General features: G+C 31.5%; 1 protein-coding gene across 2 annotated transcripts in view; it reads left to right on the forward strand.

The window, feature by feature from the left end:
- LOC101240329 (uncharacterized) overlaps positions 1–17,500 on the forward strand; it is an 88,868-nt gene that overhangs the window by 28,318 nt on the left and 43,050 nt on the right. For both annotated transcript variants that reach the window (XM_065816634.1, XM_065816635.1), the window contains exon 9: positions 3,603–4,070. In XM_065816634.1, coding sequence (XP_065672706.1) covers positions 3,603–4,070 — 468 coding nt within the window. The remainder of the gene's footprint in view (positions 1–3,602; positions 4,071–17,500) is intronic.

Genomic DNA, 17,500 nt, shown 5'->3' on the forward strand with positions numbered 1-17,500 from the left:
TTTTATAACCTTAAAAAAATGGTTCAAGAACTTTGATCAAGATATCAACTAGTACCCAATCTTCTTTGGTAAGTTTTAACTTTTTCAATTTTTCTATTTGTTTTCCTATTTGTTATTCCAGCAATTTTTTTTCAGATTTTGTGTGATGATAATAGTGGTATCTTTTAACTTCACAAGTTGATTGAGCATTAAATATGTAGAATTCCAACTAGTATGAAAAAGAAATGATAAAATTTTTAATATTGTTTAAATCTAGTGTTTTGTTGATTTCTTTTTGAGCATAACTACGAATATCTCCACATTTTTAAATCCTTGTAACTAACTTTCTAATTCGAGACAATAGACTTTGAACCTCAACAATACAATCTGGATTTACTTTATTCTCGTCTTCGTCTTCTTCTTATTTTTCTTCTTATTCTTCTTCTTCTTCTTTTTCTTCTTTTTCTTCTTTTTCTTCTTATTTTTCTTCTTTTTTTTCTTTTTCTTCTTCTTCTTTTACTTTTTTTTCTTCTTCTTTTTCTTTTTCTTCTCCTTCTTTTTCTTCATCGAAATTTACATCTTCTAAATTTTCATTTAATTTAAATTCTGAATCCATTGACTTCTTGATTCTCGTAATCTGACTCAGTATCATACTTATTTTCTGATTCCTGAGTTTCATCTATTTTGTCTGTTTCTTCATTTACTCTTTTAGGCTGCTTTACTAATAGTTGTACAGTTAAATTATGATAGAAACAGGAGTATCCAAAATTGATTAAGACAGCTTAAACAATGTGGGATGCATTATCTTTAGTCACTGCAACTATTTTGTTGAATATCATCAATTTAGTCAATTCATTCTGAAACTTAAACTTTTCAGATTAACAGAAAAGTGTCTAGCAACAAACTTTTGAAAACCAATCACTAAAGTTACATAGTTAAAGTCATCGTCATAGAAGCATGAGCCCTAAATTATAAGTTAGATGCTCGTTTTTTAACATGCCTGTTGATAATGCGAGATGTTGGATTTTTTGAGAAAAATACTTAACATCCTAATATATTCTTTATATTGATCAGAAAATTGCCTAGAAATTGTTTACTTTCGCTGAGGCTTATAGCCTGGTGCTAATAAATTTAAAACTTTTAACATTATATTTTTTCAAAAAGCTCCAAATGGCAAGCAATTTTTTTTATAAGCAGTTGTCTATCACGCAGTTAGACATAACCTTATTTATTTCTTTTGCTTTGGAGATATTGATTGGAATTTATTTTCACTTATTTTCTTTTGTGAAGAATACATGTATTCTTTCAAATTTTTGTTTTAGATCCCAAATGCTTTCTTCATTGAGTTTCAACATTGTTATGTGCTCTGATTTCTTGCTTACAGTTTGATATACAGTATTCATATATATTAACAGATTTTTCAGCTCTGAGAAACTTGAACATGCCACTAATTGATAGGACTTTTGATGTTTATGAGTCATCATCAGACATAGCATCAGAATCTAGCTCTTGAGTCTTATCTCCTTCTTTTACTTCTTCAGCTTCTGATTCTTCTTCATATGTGTATGACCTGCTTGAGGTAGCTGTTGCTGTTCTCTTGTGATCTACATTTTCATATATCAAATTGGTACTAGCACATCTATTATTAGTTTGTGTACTCTCTATTTTTCCTGCTTTTTTAGAGTGCATTATTAAAGTATCATGTACCAATAACTCGCATTTAAATGACTCAATGCTTCCATATGGTTGGTTTTGAATTGTAAAATTATAGAACCCTCCAACTTCTAACTAAAAATGTATATTTGTTAAAAACATAAAGAGCATAAACAGAATATATTAATTTAAAAAAATAAAAAATAATTACATCAGCAATCGTAAACGATGGTTCATTTAAAGCTTTACACAAGATAGATATCTGAGTGCCACACATCTTAGAATTGCTTAAGTGTCCGTCATTTTGTTTCTTACAAAACTTTTAAATTGCTTTTATTTTATTTATACTTTTCTAATTGAATTTTTCTTTTTAACTTTTAATTTCTCTTATTTTTGCATATTTATATAAAAGATATTAGCCAGTTGTTGATGTTGTTGTTCAAGCTCGTATGACCTAGGATAATTTAGAGAAGGTTTCCTCAAACTCACACTACTGGGGTTTGCATTAAATTTTCCTTCATATAAAAAGGAAGTGAAATCACTACAGTTTTTGGCATGTAAAATATTACGTAAGACCAAGGATAATTTAATAAAGTTTCCTTAAATAAATTAAAAAAAAATTTCACTATTTAATTTGAACCACAGCATATTGCTTCAGAAACTCTGCGAGCAAACCACTCAGCCACACAGGTGTGTTTTCGGATGCAGATTTTATAACTATCTAAAAAACAAGACTTTATAAAACAGAAATAAATGCAATAAATCAAAATTAAGAAGATGTTGCAGCAATGCAATTTCAAGTGATTGTAAAACTGTAAAACTTGATATATGTTTTAGTATGTTTTAATATTACATAATTTGAAAATATTTGGTTTTTAGATACTTGCATACACTTTCATTCACATTTTCTTATAAAAAAAATGCTGCAACTCTTTCTCGCCATTACTTTAGTTGTAATGGTTGTCAAGGGTTTCATATCAAACATGTTCGAAGGGGCGCTACTAACATCACTACTATTAAGTTCAGCGTTATTATAAAGAGATAATAGAGATGCTTATGTGTAAACTTCTTTGCGTAATCAAGCCAGCGCATTGCGTAATCAAGTCAGCACATTTAACAAACAGTAGAGACAATTGTCTTTCTTAATTTTACTTTGAAACTTTTTTTTTCTTTGAAATTAATAAACTGGGACAGGTCTTAATAAGCTTCGGGTGGTCAGATGTTGATAAAATAGGTAAGAATTAAATAAATTTTTTAAAATGACTTTCCAATAGGAAGTGATTAGAAAGTTTAGGGAAATAAAGTCAAATTTAATTAATAGTAATATTATATTTTTAAGATCATGTAAAAATCTAAAGAAAATGATTAGTTTTTAAATAGTTTCCTCTTTCAGGATATTGGAAATAGATTGAATTTAATTAATTTCCACTTCCTGGAATGTTTGAAACTCAATAAAACTTTTTTTTATTTCAAATAAGTTCTTTAAATAAAACAATTTATTTTTAATTATAAAAACATGGGTTATTTAAAAAATTTCACTTTCTCGAAAGGAAAGCAAAATTGAACACTCTTAATGTAGATACTACTTGCTCAAACAGTCTCCCTCAGTCAATGTATGCACGAAAGTCCCTGCCTAGTATCATTTTAGTAATGCATCATGTTAGTAAGTTTTCATTAAAACTCACATTAAAAAACATGAAAAATTTATTGTGAAGTAAAAGATTTATTTTAATAATATTTGTAATGTTATAAATCAATTAAGGATATATAAATAGTTTACTTTCTTTAGGTAAAGGAAAATTTTTGTATAATAACATAAGTTTTTGGTAAAGTTTTTTTCAAAGAATCATAGAAAACTGAAACTTATTATTTACATGGTGGTTTATTATGCATATTAATTCAAAATTATCATTAATTGTTATAAATTTATAATTAATTATTAAATGATCAAAAAAAATTTATTTTTTTAGTTTTAGAAAATCTTAAGAAAGAGACTGAGTTAAAAAAAGATAACTTACTTGTTACATTATGGTTGAAAAAGGAGTTTATTGTTTCTTTTGATATAAAACCTACACTTTATTTACCTGGTTATCATAGTGTCTTAAGATTAGAGATTGGAAATGGTAAATATATATCTGTTTGGTTTTCTGAACTTGGTGTTGGAATTCTGGTTATATCTTCAGTTTTTGGTACAATAAAAAGTGATGCAGAATCCAAAAAACCTATCCCTTTAAATGAATGGACCTCAATAAAAATATCTCAGCAATTTATTAATTCCAAGTACATGTATACGGTTGAAATTGCTGAAGATATTATTTTTTTTGAAGAAAATGGTTTACAAGAAGAGTTTACAAGTGTAGGTGTGTATGCATCAGAGAGTGACCATCTTTCACAAAGTGGATTTATTCGAAATCTGAAAGTAAAAAATGGAAATGAAGGTTCTTGTTTTTCTTTTTTTTTCAGTTACAAAATTATATTATTTTTGAATTATATAATATCTATTACTGTTATTGCTGTTATTATTATTATAAATATTATTACTATGTTATTTGCATTACCATTATTATTGATATTATTATTGTCATAATATCATGTTCTTGATTTTTAAATATCATTTTCTAAATTAATTTAGTTAAATTTGAATTGAACTTGTGTTATGTGGTTACAGTATGTGGTTGTGACACTCAGAATTTATCTCATATCAAACAGTGTTTTATAAAACTGTTTACAGCTTAACATTTCTATGTTTGTAGTTTTTTTGAATAGATAAACAAATTTTTGAACAAATATAAAATATAAAATAGCTTTTCAGTGAGAATTTAAGTCATCAAATTTTGGACTACTTTAGGCAAAAGCTATAAAAACATTTTAAAAAAATTGTAATTAATTGATATTTAAGAAGCTAAAAGAGTCCTTCCGAATGTTTATAATTATTTTTTTGTGATTTTAGTTTTTATAATATTTTTTTTTAGTTCTTTTTATATTACTTTATTTATATTTTATTTTTGTTATTTCTCATGCAGATTTAAATATGCATAAACATAAATCAGCTTTATTTTTAACCTTTTAAAATCTGAATAAAATGTGGGGGGAAAAATATTTTATGTCTATGTAAGGATGTAATTTTTTGAATTTTTTTTTTGCGCCTTAATTCTTAAAATGTGCATTTCAATTCTTCAGCAAAGGAAGAAAAAAAATTATAAAAAAGATTTTTTTTGCTGTAAAAGTCTTTTTGATTTAACATACTGCAAAAATAATAACAGTCAAAACTTAGATATTTTTATTTATTGTTTTTTTAAACACCAGGTAATTTAAGGATTATAAATAAATAAATAAAGTTATAGGAAAAAAATAGTAATTACTAAGGGTCTAAAAATTATGTTAAAGCTATTTGCACATTGTATAAAACATTAAAATTGATTTTTGTTTAGGGGGAAACTTTGAGGAATTATTAAAAATGTTAAATGTTTCAAGTTAAAATAATAATAAAATTAATAAAAATAATAATAAAAAAGATATATTTTAAATATTTCAGAGTTACGTGCATTTATTTTATAAGAAAATATTGAATAAGATTTAAACAAGATATAAATTTATTTTATGTTATATTTGATGCTTTCTTTTATTTAAAATATTTGATCACTGCTAAATTTCTTTAGGCTGTTGTGATTTGCGGTTGTTTTTTAATATTACATTGTACTGGATTCTTTATTTTTCTAATTTTATTTGATGATTTATAAAATGAATTAAAATATCAAAGTTTAAATCGTAATTTTTAATTATAATTAAAATGATAATAATAAAAAAAATTGTAATAATATGGTTTTATATTAGGATTTTATATCATAATTCAAGATCATTATAAATATTATTTATTGAATAAAGGCTATTGAGTTTTGTGATCAAAACAGAGTTTACAGTTTTTAAAGTGCTAAAAATTTAAAGAACGCAAGCATTTCCAGATATCACACTTTGTGATCACTTAATTAGAGCCCTGTCGTATATTAATATAAATTTACAGTGTCTCAAAAAATTATCCGACCATACATTTAAAAAATTATTTTTCTTTAAAACAGTGCTGTATTTTCGTAAATTTTTTTGGCAAACTCAAGATTAATAAAGATAAAAGAACATGTTTTTAGATTTTATTTATTTTAATGTAAAACATGAATCACAAAGTTTTCAGTCTTAAATCAAAAGAACTTAGGTTGTTTTTTTATTTTCAAAAAAATATTCGACCGTTTTGTTTCATAATAAACTATTATATAACAAAACAATTATTTTAATACTTCGTTGGGCCTCCCTTTGCTTGGATTACAGCTTCTAAATGTCTGGGCATTGATTAGACTAAAAATTTTGTTTCTTCTAGTTCAATCTTTTTTTTTTTTTTTAAACATCTTTGCTTCCAACAAGGCTGCAAGCAACCACTAATTAAAGTTGGAAGTTACTCGAAGAGAAAAGATGAAGATTGTAGAGCAAGATAATGATTGATGGACAACTTAAAGGATTGCAAATTATATGAATCAGGAAAGCAAGATGAAGGAAGCGAATTCCAAAGAGCTGATGTTCGAGGAAAAAAAACTAGACGAATAAGCATTTTTGGAGTACTTAGGAACAGTCACAGAAAAAGGATGAGACTTAATTGAATGATGAGTAACACTAGAATGAATTTAGTAGATGGCACAAGAGACGCTAGTTCTTTAGAGCAGTGCCCATTATAGTATTTGTAGAAAAGAGAAAGAGAAGCAACATTACGATGATGTGATAATGGTTTGAGGTTGGCTGCAAGAGCAGGTTGAACTATGTTTACAATACGTTTTTGCACCTTGTCTAAAAGAGAAAGGACATCATTAGAAGATCCGCCCCAGACATGGCAACAGTATTCTATACAAGGCTGGATTTGAGATTTATAGAGATAAAGGATAGAATCGGAGTAAGAAAGTATTGAGCTCGATAAAGAGATGCAACTATAGCAGATGCTAATTTTGCAACAGATTTGATATATAGTTTCCAAAAAAGAGCCAAAGTATAGAAAGATCTAAGTTATTGCAATAACGATTGGCGGAAAAAAATTGAGTTTTACCTGTATTGAAGTTCACTTGCCACTGTGAGTGCCCATGCTGTAGCAGAAGTGAAATCCTTTTCAGGCTCAAATGCCCTCTCCAAGCAATCAGAGAGTGTTGGTTTCTTATCACGACAAGAATAAATGGTAGTATCATCTTAGAGATGTTGCCAGATACTCCATAAGAAGAAAGCTTATGGAGAAGACCAGCATGCCAAACTTTATCAAAAGCTTTTGAAATGTCAAAAGCGATAGCCTTGACCTCTCCACCTTTATCTAATGCACGATAAAACCTATCAGTTATTACTATTAGCAAATCAGCTGTAGAACGAGAAGATCGAAATCCATATTGATGGTCAGAAAGTAAGATATTAGATTCAAGATGAGAAATTAAGTGTTTGTTAATTAAAGATTCAAAAACCTTGCTTATGATAGGAAGAAGACTAATGGGACGGTAGTTAGATAAATCAGATCGCTCTCCAGAATTTTTAAAGATAGGGATAACGGATGCTGCTTTCCAGTAGGCTGGAAAACAAGACTCTGATAAGCACTTGTTAAATAGTTTTGACACTGTAGACGACAGCTCCGGAGAACACTTCTGCAAGACAATAACAGGTATGTTGTCCAGGCCACAAGCTGTAGAAGAGTCTAGGGAGGAAATCACTTTAGATACAGAAGCTGGAGTGATACGAATGTCAAGCAATGGATCAACCTGTTTGTTGGCAATATCAGGTAGAACGCAGCTACTGGAATTAAGAGATGATATTGATGAAAAGTTTTTAACAAACAATTCAGCTTTGTCTTTAAGTGAGGTGACAAAGTCTGAACCATACAAGAGAGGTGGAAAAAAAGATTTGCCTTTATTATTAATACTATTAAAGATTCTCCCGAAGTCACAAGAGCCTATTTTTTGAGATGATATACGAGATTTCATGACCTGAGAATAGTGGGCTTTGGCGTTAGACAAAACCTTTTTACAATGGTTTCTTGCAGTAATAAACAGGCATTTGTTTTCTGGAGAGTTGTTTTGCTGATAAATATAAAAGTAAAGGTTTCAATTGGCAATCGCAGCAGCACAGTGTGAGGAACACCATGGAGGAGAGTGAGGCTTGACCTGGAATCGTCAAGAGAGATCAAAAGATTCCATGCCAGCCTGAATCCACAAAGTTATGTATGAAGCACATTTGTTGACAGGAAGACAAGATTTCTACCCAAGGGCCATCACGAAGAAAATCATGGAAAGAGTCCCAGTCATCTTTACTGTAGTTGTAAGAGGTACGATAATAGGGGATTCAGGTGATGAAGAAGAATGAGGTATTAGTTTTAGAGAGATCAAACTGTGATCAGAAGCACCTAAGGGTTAATGTGGAGAAACTGAGTACTGACTAGGATCAGAAACAAGACATAAGTCGAGTAGAGAAGGTAAATGATTTGGGTTGTTTGGAAAGCGAGTCAGAAAGTTGACTGTTTGAATTAGGGGTTGAGAAAGACAAAAGTTGTGGGCTTTAATGCCTGCAGATTCACTGACACTAGCCATTCAGAGTAATGAGCCAAGCCATTCAGAGTGGTGAGCATTAAAGTCACCAACAATAACTATATTAGCTGATGGATAAAGAGAGTGGGCTTGGTCAATATGATTAGAAATATTATCAAAAAGAGTGCAGTTTTGAGATGAAGGAGAGCGATATAGAACAAAGAGAAAGGCGATAGAGTGAAGTGGTGCTAAACGAAAGCACATAAAAGAATAGTCTGTGTATTTAAACCTAGTTTCATGACAAATGGGTGAATTCTTACGAATTCTTACGAATGTAATTGTTACGAATGTGAATTCTTACGAATGTAATTGCCCTGGCCAAGCATGTGACTATTGGAGTCTTTACGAATTAAAGGAAAATAGCCATCAACACTTAGATAGCCATCAACGCTTTTCCCAGGCTTTTTCAATTGTTACTTTAAGGTTATCTTTTTTGGGACAAGAAATGGGAGTTATACACCAACTTAGCTACTGCCATGGAATTGCTCCATGTCCTGCTGCCTTGTAGGATATGCCTTTTTAGGCAAAGGCTAGGAGATGCCAACTCCGATTTAAAACACCCCCTGACTTGGGGCTCTTGGTTGAGTAAAGGCTAGAGATGGTGTCTCGATAAAAATACTCATCTTGGGCTGATGTTAAATGCACCCGGCTACTGTCTTGTAGAAGGCCTCCTAGGCAAAGACTTAAGGGGTAAACAGATTCTATCTGTTGACCAGCCTCGCACCCCTTCTTCATCTATTAGGCTGGCGCAGATGTATTTTTAATACATTGTTTCCAGTTTAGGATGTTGAATGCTGGATCTTCTTGACTCAATGCATGTGTTTGCTTGTGTCACTGTTTTTATGACTAGGCAACTCATTCTATTATCTCCTAATGAGGGTACAGCTCTAAAACTCAGTTTTATGGTTCTGAGGCCGGCTGGTAGTCAGGTTTCACGAACTCTGTGGTAGCTCTCAGAGAGGCTGATTCCATCAACAGCTGAAAAATATCAAAGTATTAACAGTGCCATGTTGCGCATGGATGGTGTCCCTGTTTGTACTTTTGGTGTGCATTGCGGAGGCCACATTTGGAGCCCTTTGTTACGGCTAAGGGTTTATTAGTAGTAATGAGGCAATTGCTTGGGCTATTAAACGGTGTTCTGAGTACTATCTATGCTTTGAGTCAAGTTCTTCAATCTAATTTAAAAATGAATAAAGTACCAAAAACTATAAAACACAAAAAACCATCATCATCACCAAGTTCTCTAAACCTATCATTCACTAATATTCGTGGTCTTCGAAGTAACTTTTCTTCTGTTGAGTCTTATCTCTTGCAAAGTTCACCAGACCTACTTGCTCTTTGTGAGACTAATTTGAGTTCGGCTGTCTCATCTTGTGATCTTAGTGTTGATGGTTATCTTCCTCTGATTCGTAAAGACTCCAATAGTCACATGCTTGGCCTGGGCATTTACATTCGTAAGAATTCACCTGTTTGTCGCGAAACTAGGTTTGAATCCACAGACTATTCTTTCATGTGCTTTCGTTTAGCACCACTTCACTCTATTGCCTTTCTCTTTGTTCTATATCGCTCTCCTTCATCTCAAGACTGCACTCTTTTTGATGTTATTTCTGATCATATTGACCAAGCCCTCTCTCTTTATCCATCAGCTAATATAGTTGTTGTCGGTGACTTTAATGCTCACCACTCTGAATGGCTTGGCTCTAGTATCAGTGACTCTGCAGGCATTAAAGCCCACAACTTTTGCCTTTCTCAATCCCTAACTCAAATAGTCAACTTTCCAACTCGCTTTCCTGACAACCCTAATCATTTACCTTCTCTACTCGACTTATGTCTTGTTTCTGATCCTAGTCAGTGCTCAGTTTCTCCGCATTCACCCTTAGGTTCTTCTGATCACAGTTTGATCTCTCTAAAACTAATATCTCATTCTCCTTCATCACCTGAATCCCCCTATTACCGAACCTCTTTCAACTACAGTAAAGCTGACTGGGATTCTTTCCGTGACTTTCTTCGTGATGGCCCTTGGGTAGAAATCTTTCAACTTCCTGTCGACAAATGTGCTTCTTACATAACTTCGTGGATTCAGGCTGGCATGGAATCTTTTATTCCCTCTCGACGATTCCAGGTCAAGTCTCACTCTCCTCCATGGTTTTCCTCGCACTGTGCTGCTGCGATTGCCAATCGAAACCGTTACTTCCATATTTATCAGCAAAACTATTCTCCAGAAAACAGGCGTCTGTTTATTACTGCTCGAAACAACTGTAAAAAGGTTTTGTCTAACGCCAAAACCCGCTATTCTCAGGTCATGAAATCTCGTATCTCATCTCAAAAATTAGGCTCTCGTGACTTCTGGAGAATCTTTAATAATATCAATAATAAGGGCAAATCTATAATTCCACCTCTCTTGTATGGTTCAGACTTTGTCACCTCACCTAAAGACAAAGCTGAATTGTTTGCTAAAAACTTTTCATCAATATCATCTCTTGATTCCACTAATTGCGTTCTACCTGATATTGCCAACAAACAGGTTGATCCTTTGCTTGACATTCATATCACTCCAGCATCTGTATCTAAAGTGATTTCCTGCCTAGATTCTTCTACAGCTTGTGGCCCGGACAACATACCTGTTATTGTTTTGCAGAAGTGTTCTCCGGAGCTGTCGTCTATACTCTCAAACCTATTCAACAAGTGCTTATCAGAGTCTTGTTTTCCAGCCTGCTGGAAAGCCGCATCTGTTATCCCTATCTTCAAAAATTCTGGGGAGCGATCTGATTCGTCTAACTACCGTCCCATAAGTCTTCTTCCTATCATAAGCAAGGTTTTTGAATCTTTAATTAACAAACACTTAATTTCTCATCTTGAATCTAATAACTTACTTTCTGACCATCAATATGGATTTCGATCTTCTCGTTCTACAGCTGATTTGCTAACAGTAATAACTGACAGGTTTTATCGTGCATTAGATGAAGGTGGAGAGGTTAAGGCCATCGCTCTTGACATTTCAAAAGCTTTTGATAAAGTTTGGCATGCTGGTCTTCTCCATAAGCTTTCTTCTTATGGTGTATCCGGCAACATCTTTAAGATCATTGAATCCTTCCTTTCCAATCGTAGCATAAAAGTTGTCCTCGATGGACAACACTCTTCTTCTTATTCTGTAACTTCAGGGGTTCCTCAAGGTTCTATCCTTGGCCCTATACTCTTTTTAATTTACATTAACGATCTTCCAGATATTCTCACATCTAAGGTGGCATTGTTTGCTGATGATACTACCATTTATTCTTGTCGTGATAAGAAACCATCACCCTCTGATTGCTTGGAGGGGGCATTTGAACTTGAAAAGGATCTCACTTCTGCTACAGCATGGGGCTCACAGTGGCTGGTGAACTTTAATTCAGATAAAACTCAATTTTTTTCAGCCAATCGTTATCGCAATAATTTAGATCTTCCTATATTTATGAACGGTGATGTACTCGATGAGTCACCTACTCTTCATCTTCTAGGATTAACTCTTACTTCCAATCTTTCTTGGAAACCATATATCAAAACAGTTGCAAAATTAGCATCTGCTAAGGTTGCATCTCTTTATCGAGCTCGTCACTTTCTTACTTTGGATTCTATTCTCTATCTCTATAAATCTCAAATCCGGCCTTGTATGGAATACTGTTGCCATATCTGGGGCGGATCTTCTAATGATGCCCTTTCTCTTTTAGACAAGGTGCAAAAACGCATTGTAAACATAGTTGGACCTGCTCTTGCAGCCAACCTCCAACCATTATCACATCGTCGTAATGTTGCTTCTCTTTCTCTTTTCTACAAATACTATAATGGGCACTGCTCTAAAGAGCTAGCGTCTCTTGTGCCATCTACTAAAATTCATTCTCGTGTTACTCGTCATTCAATTAAGTGTCATCCTTTTTCTGTGACTGTTCCTAAGTGCTCCAAAAGCGCTTATTCGTCTAGTTTTTTTCCTCGAACATCAGTTCTTTGGAATTCGCTTCCTTCATCTTGCTTTCCTGATTCATATAATTTGCAATCTTTTAAGTCGTCCGTCAATCGTTATCTTGCTCTACAATCTTCATCTTTTCTCTTACAGTAACTTCCAACTTTAATTAGTGGCTGCTTGCAGCCTTGTTGGAAGCGAAGATGTTTAAAAAAAAAAAAAAAAAAAAAAAAAAAAAAAATGACCAATCTCCAAATTTTCAGTCTAAAATTTCCCACAAATGTTCAATGGGGTTAAGGTCTGGTGATTGTGCTGGCTATTCCAAGACATCAACATTATTTTCAGCAAACCACTCCTTGGTTTTAATGGCTTTATGCTTGGGATTGTTATTTTTCTGAAATATAAAATCAGATCCTAGCCAATGTTTTTGAGCAGATGACTTTAAATTTTGCTTTAATATGTTTCTGTATTGCACCTAATCTATTATAGTATCAATAAATTGGAGTTTTCCAACACCCTTCCAAGCCATTGAACCCCATACCATCATGTTACCACCACCATACTTGACAGTTCCTCTAACGCAGCTTAATTTGTAGGTTTTTCCAGCTTTTCTCCAAACATTTTGGGCTCCATCAGGCTACTTTAAGTTGAATTTCGATTCGTCGCTCCACAGGATTCCAGAAACTTATCGGCATGTTTTTGAACTTCTAAGCAAACTCCAATCTTATTTTCTGTGTTTCTTACTCAAATATAGTTTATTATGCACAATTCGTCCTTGAAATCCCTGGTCTTGGACATGATTTCTGATTGTCTGATGGGATAATTTGATTCTATAATTCTCTTCAGCTTGCTCAGCCAGTTTTCGAGCAGAAATAAAGCGATTTTTCTTGACTTGTATAATTAAGTTTCTATCAAAATTCTTAGATGTCTTTTTTTGCAACCCTGCCCTTTTGTGGCTGTTGTTCCGATCAAATTATACTTCTTCATTATGTTGGATACTGTATTATGAGGCATTCCAGTCTCTTGCTGCACCTGACGATAGGCTTTACCCTTATTGACTAGACCAACAGCTAAATTTCTCTGAGAAACAGTCCAGTGATGTTTACCTCCAACCATTTTACTTAAAAAAACATAAAACCTTCTTTTTATACCAAACTTTTTTTTTACTACAAAAAGCAGTATTTTGTTATAATTTCATTAATTATATAAAAATTTGCTAAAATATTTTAACAAATTTCACATAAAATTAATTAAACTTACCTAAATATCACTTGGTTGGATAATTTTTTTACAAGCCTATTCAATACTAAGTTTCTTTTAGGACAAATGATAAAATAACTGAAGCGTGAATCAAAAAATATGAACGCTAAATAACATACTATTCCCAATAGAATTAAAATGACAGACAAAGTAAGTATTGCTATTCATTGCTTTTAGTATAATTTAGAGCATAAACATTTTTTGGGGAAAAACTTGTTTGGTCGGATAATTTTTTGAGACACTGTAAATAACCTCCTCCAAATCTTCAAATAAATTTCTATTTTAATTAACAATAGACTAAATCAAGCCTCTTCTAAAGAAAATATTTTTAACTCTTCTTTGAAACGTGAGTATGATGCTCTTTAAAAAAGGAGATATAAAAATTTCGAGCTATAATTTGAAACAAAAATTACTAAAAAGCGAAAAAGAAATATAATTTGGTTAAACCCACATTCAACAAAAATGTTTCAACAAATATTGGAAAATTGTTTTTTAAATTAATAGACAAAAATTTCCCTCCCTCTAATAAGTTGCACAAAACTTCAAACAGAAATACTTTTAAAGTAAGTTCTGTACAAAAAGTATAGAAAGAATTATAAAAGCCAACACTGTTGCATTGATCGATAAAAAAAAAATACTGAAAATTGTAATTGCAAACAAAAAATTGAATGTCCTATAAATGGCAAATGCTTATTAATAATACATTGTTTCCTCACAAAATAACCTTGATAAACAATATATTGGCTTAACAAAGGGTGAATGGAAAAAATGTTATGCAAACCACAAATAATCTTTTAAGCTTAAAGTACTTAAAAGAGACTATGCTGTTAAAATATATTTGGCAACTAAAAGAAAAAAATATTAATTTTAAATTAACCTGGTCTATTCTAAAAACTGCCCCTGCCTATAATAAAATTTCCAAAAAATGTATACTATGTTTGCAAAAAAAATAAATATATATATATATATATATATATATATATACAGACCTCGAAGTTAAGGTCAGCATCCGGCAATGCTAACATAACATAAGTTTTATAGTAACCCTTTTGTGTGAAAATTTTTTTTACGGAACTGATGCCAACCTCAAACAGGTTGAGGGTAGGAATTTATTACCAACCTCATTTTTCCTAATTTAGAGGGTTGTATATATATCAGACCTTGTTATAAATAAATAATGCTTAACACATTAACTTTATGTGAATATGATGTAATAAAATTCTCTTTATTTTTTAAAAACATTAACTTTTTTAAACTACTGCAATTTTCTTAATTATCACAAAACAAGTTAAATAAATTTTAAATAAATGTAGAAATGCTATTATGGAAATGGTTTTTTCTTTAAACTTTTTTTTTATATTAATTAGTTATATTTGCAAAAAAAGTTTTATATTTTTAAAAATGTTTGACAAAAACAAATTTTTTTACTTTTCCCGACATTTGTATAAATAAATTAAAATAGCATAAATTTTTTTAAATTAAATTTCTAATAGCAGCTTTGCAATTAAAAATGATTTTTTATTTTAAAAAAGTTAGCAGGTAACAAATAAAAAATTTACATTAATTTATTTATTAAAGGTTTATTGCTTTATCATCAATTTTGTTGTGAAAGCAAAGATTATTTTTCCAATCACCATTTAAAATTATATCATTGTATATACCATTTATTAAAAAATATTCTTTGTGCTTTAATTTGCATTATAAAAAAAATTTATGTACGTTTTGTGCAATTTTTTGAAGCAGCCTTGGAACAGGTTTAGAAGAAATTTAATTTTTAGTAAAAAAAAAAATGTTTTTAAAGGAAAACTGTAAAAATAGAATTCCTTTGATGGATATTGAAATCAGTATTGAAATCAGATTACAACGTCCTGGCAAGTTATTTACATTTTAATTTTTATCCCAGTAAGCACAAACGTGTTTTAAATGTTTAATAAACATATCAGTATATATAAAACGTATTATAGACATATTAAACACGTCTTCTATTTATTGCGGTATTTTATGGTTGTACAAACATGCAAAATGGTAGCTTATTTCGCATTCTTACAGCCCTAAATTATGATTGTTTTGTAGAAACTGTTTAAATTGATATAAAACGTATTTAATTATGACATAAATTATTTTTGAAAAAGTTTATACTTTTGAATTCTGGGGAAATGCACATTTTTTTTTTTTTACTAATGAGAGCTAAACTGTACACATCTAATTTTACTGAAAATGCCAAATGCTGCTAAAAACTACCAAAAATGCAGGAAAACTGTTTGTTTTCTTTGTTTCAGTAAATGTCAATGAGAGCTAATATAAATTCTAAAATAAAAATGTCAGGTCATACTGAAAGAGAAAATCGACTTTAATGATGACAAAGTTCCACTTGGAATTTGTGAAAAATGTCACTCTTGTTTGAGAAGAAACTAAAGTGGAGAGAGCTCTACACTCCCATCATTGTATAAGTTTGAGATTATAAAACTTTGACCAGAAACTCAAGACTCACACTGTGACTGTTTGATCTATTGGAAAACTGATCAAGCTGTCAAATAAAAATTGAATTTACACTAAGTTCAGCAGCTAGAACTCAAGTTCAAGCAAACTTGAAAAACTTTGAAACTATAGATTCGTCATCAGCCTGACAACTTTTCCCTCCAAATTCATCAATAAGTCTAAAAGACTTTGCTCAAGTTCAAGAAAACACCGGGCGTTCAAACAATGGCATCAAGAGGTTAGCAGCTACTATTAATTAGTCAACCGCACAACAGATTGAGAAAAACTACGCCATCAAATTTATGAATTCAGCAAGCAGCTTGTACATCATTTCACAAGTTCATCAATTCAAAATCATGCTGGATGTGTGAGGACTGTCATATACTGCAAGGACTTCCATGAGCTTAAAAATGAAATTATCGCCATAAGAAGTATATCAAAATCACATTGTAAAGGTTGGAATTGACAAAGGTGGTGGGGTCCTGAAAGTTAGTTTGGGAATTGTTGAATTAAATTATGAACCTAGCATTCTCTCAGCAAAGCTAAACTGCACAATCAAGGTTTTTAAAGACACTGGTGTCAAACAACATCTAATTAATGCTGTCTCTGAGGAGCTTCAAGAAAATTATACAAATGTTTTGCAAGTATTAGAGTTGATTAATTTGAAAGACCAAGAATTTGTTCTGTCCTGTGATCTAAAACTTGCAAATATTATTTGCGGGCTTCAAGCATACCCAAGTGCTCATCCCTGCACCTGGTGTGAATCTGGTTTAAAGGAACTTGTAAATCAAGGGAAATTGAGGACTTTTGATCTTTGGAAAAAAATGTCTTACTCTTCAAGTCAGCAGGTTCCAATATCAGAAAAGCTTGTGACTACAAAAGTGTTGTTCCTTCTCCAATATTTAAACTACCTGGAGACATTTTGGTTTTGTTGTTCCTTTGGAATTGCATCTCCTAATTAGGGTTTTTAATCAGCTTTTTACTGAGCTACTTCAAGTTTTTTCTTCAAGAAACTCTTTGAACTGATGCAACATTAAACAACAACCTTACCATTGTGGATGTTTTGAAAGAAATGAGTCCAGAAAGCTGCTACACAATATTGATATTCTTCAACCAATTGCTAAGAAACACTCATGCTATGCAGCCATTCCATTCATTGATACTTTTTGAAAATATAATACAGTAGTGTCTGGCTGTTTTGGATGCAATCTTGATCTAAACCCAAAAATAATAGAAGTATTAAGAGTGTCTTATCTGGCATCGCAAAATGTGTCTGTAACACCCAGGGTCCATTCAGTATTTTTCCGTGTGAAAGATTTATTCGACAGACATGACAAAGCACTTGGGGTTTACTCAGAACAGTCAACAGAAACAATGCATCACAACTTTCAGAAACATTGGCAAAGGTACAAAAAGTCCAATCATCCAAAATACAGTAAGAAGTTGCAATGTTGCCTTGTTGAATTCAATAGTAAACATTGCTTGTAAAAAGTTATTTTAAGAATAGATTTAAGAATGAATTATATTAAAGTTTGTTTCATCAGGGTGTTAGTCAGGAAAAAATTTAACACAGCGTTTTTGCAATGTTGGGAATTTA

Source organism: Hydra vulgaris, chromosome 13, assembly GCF_038396675.1.
Source record: "Hydra vulgaris chromosome 13, alternate assembly HydraT2T_AEP".
Lineage (NCBI taxonomy): Eukaryota > Metazoa > Cnidaria > Hydrozoa > Anthoathecata > Hydridae > Hydra > Hydra vulgaris.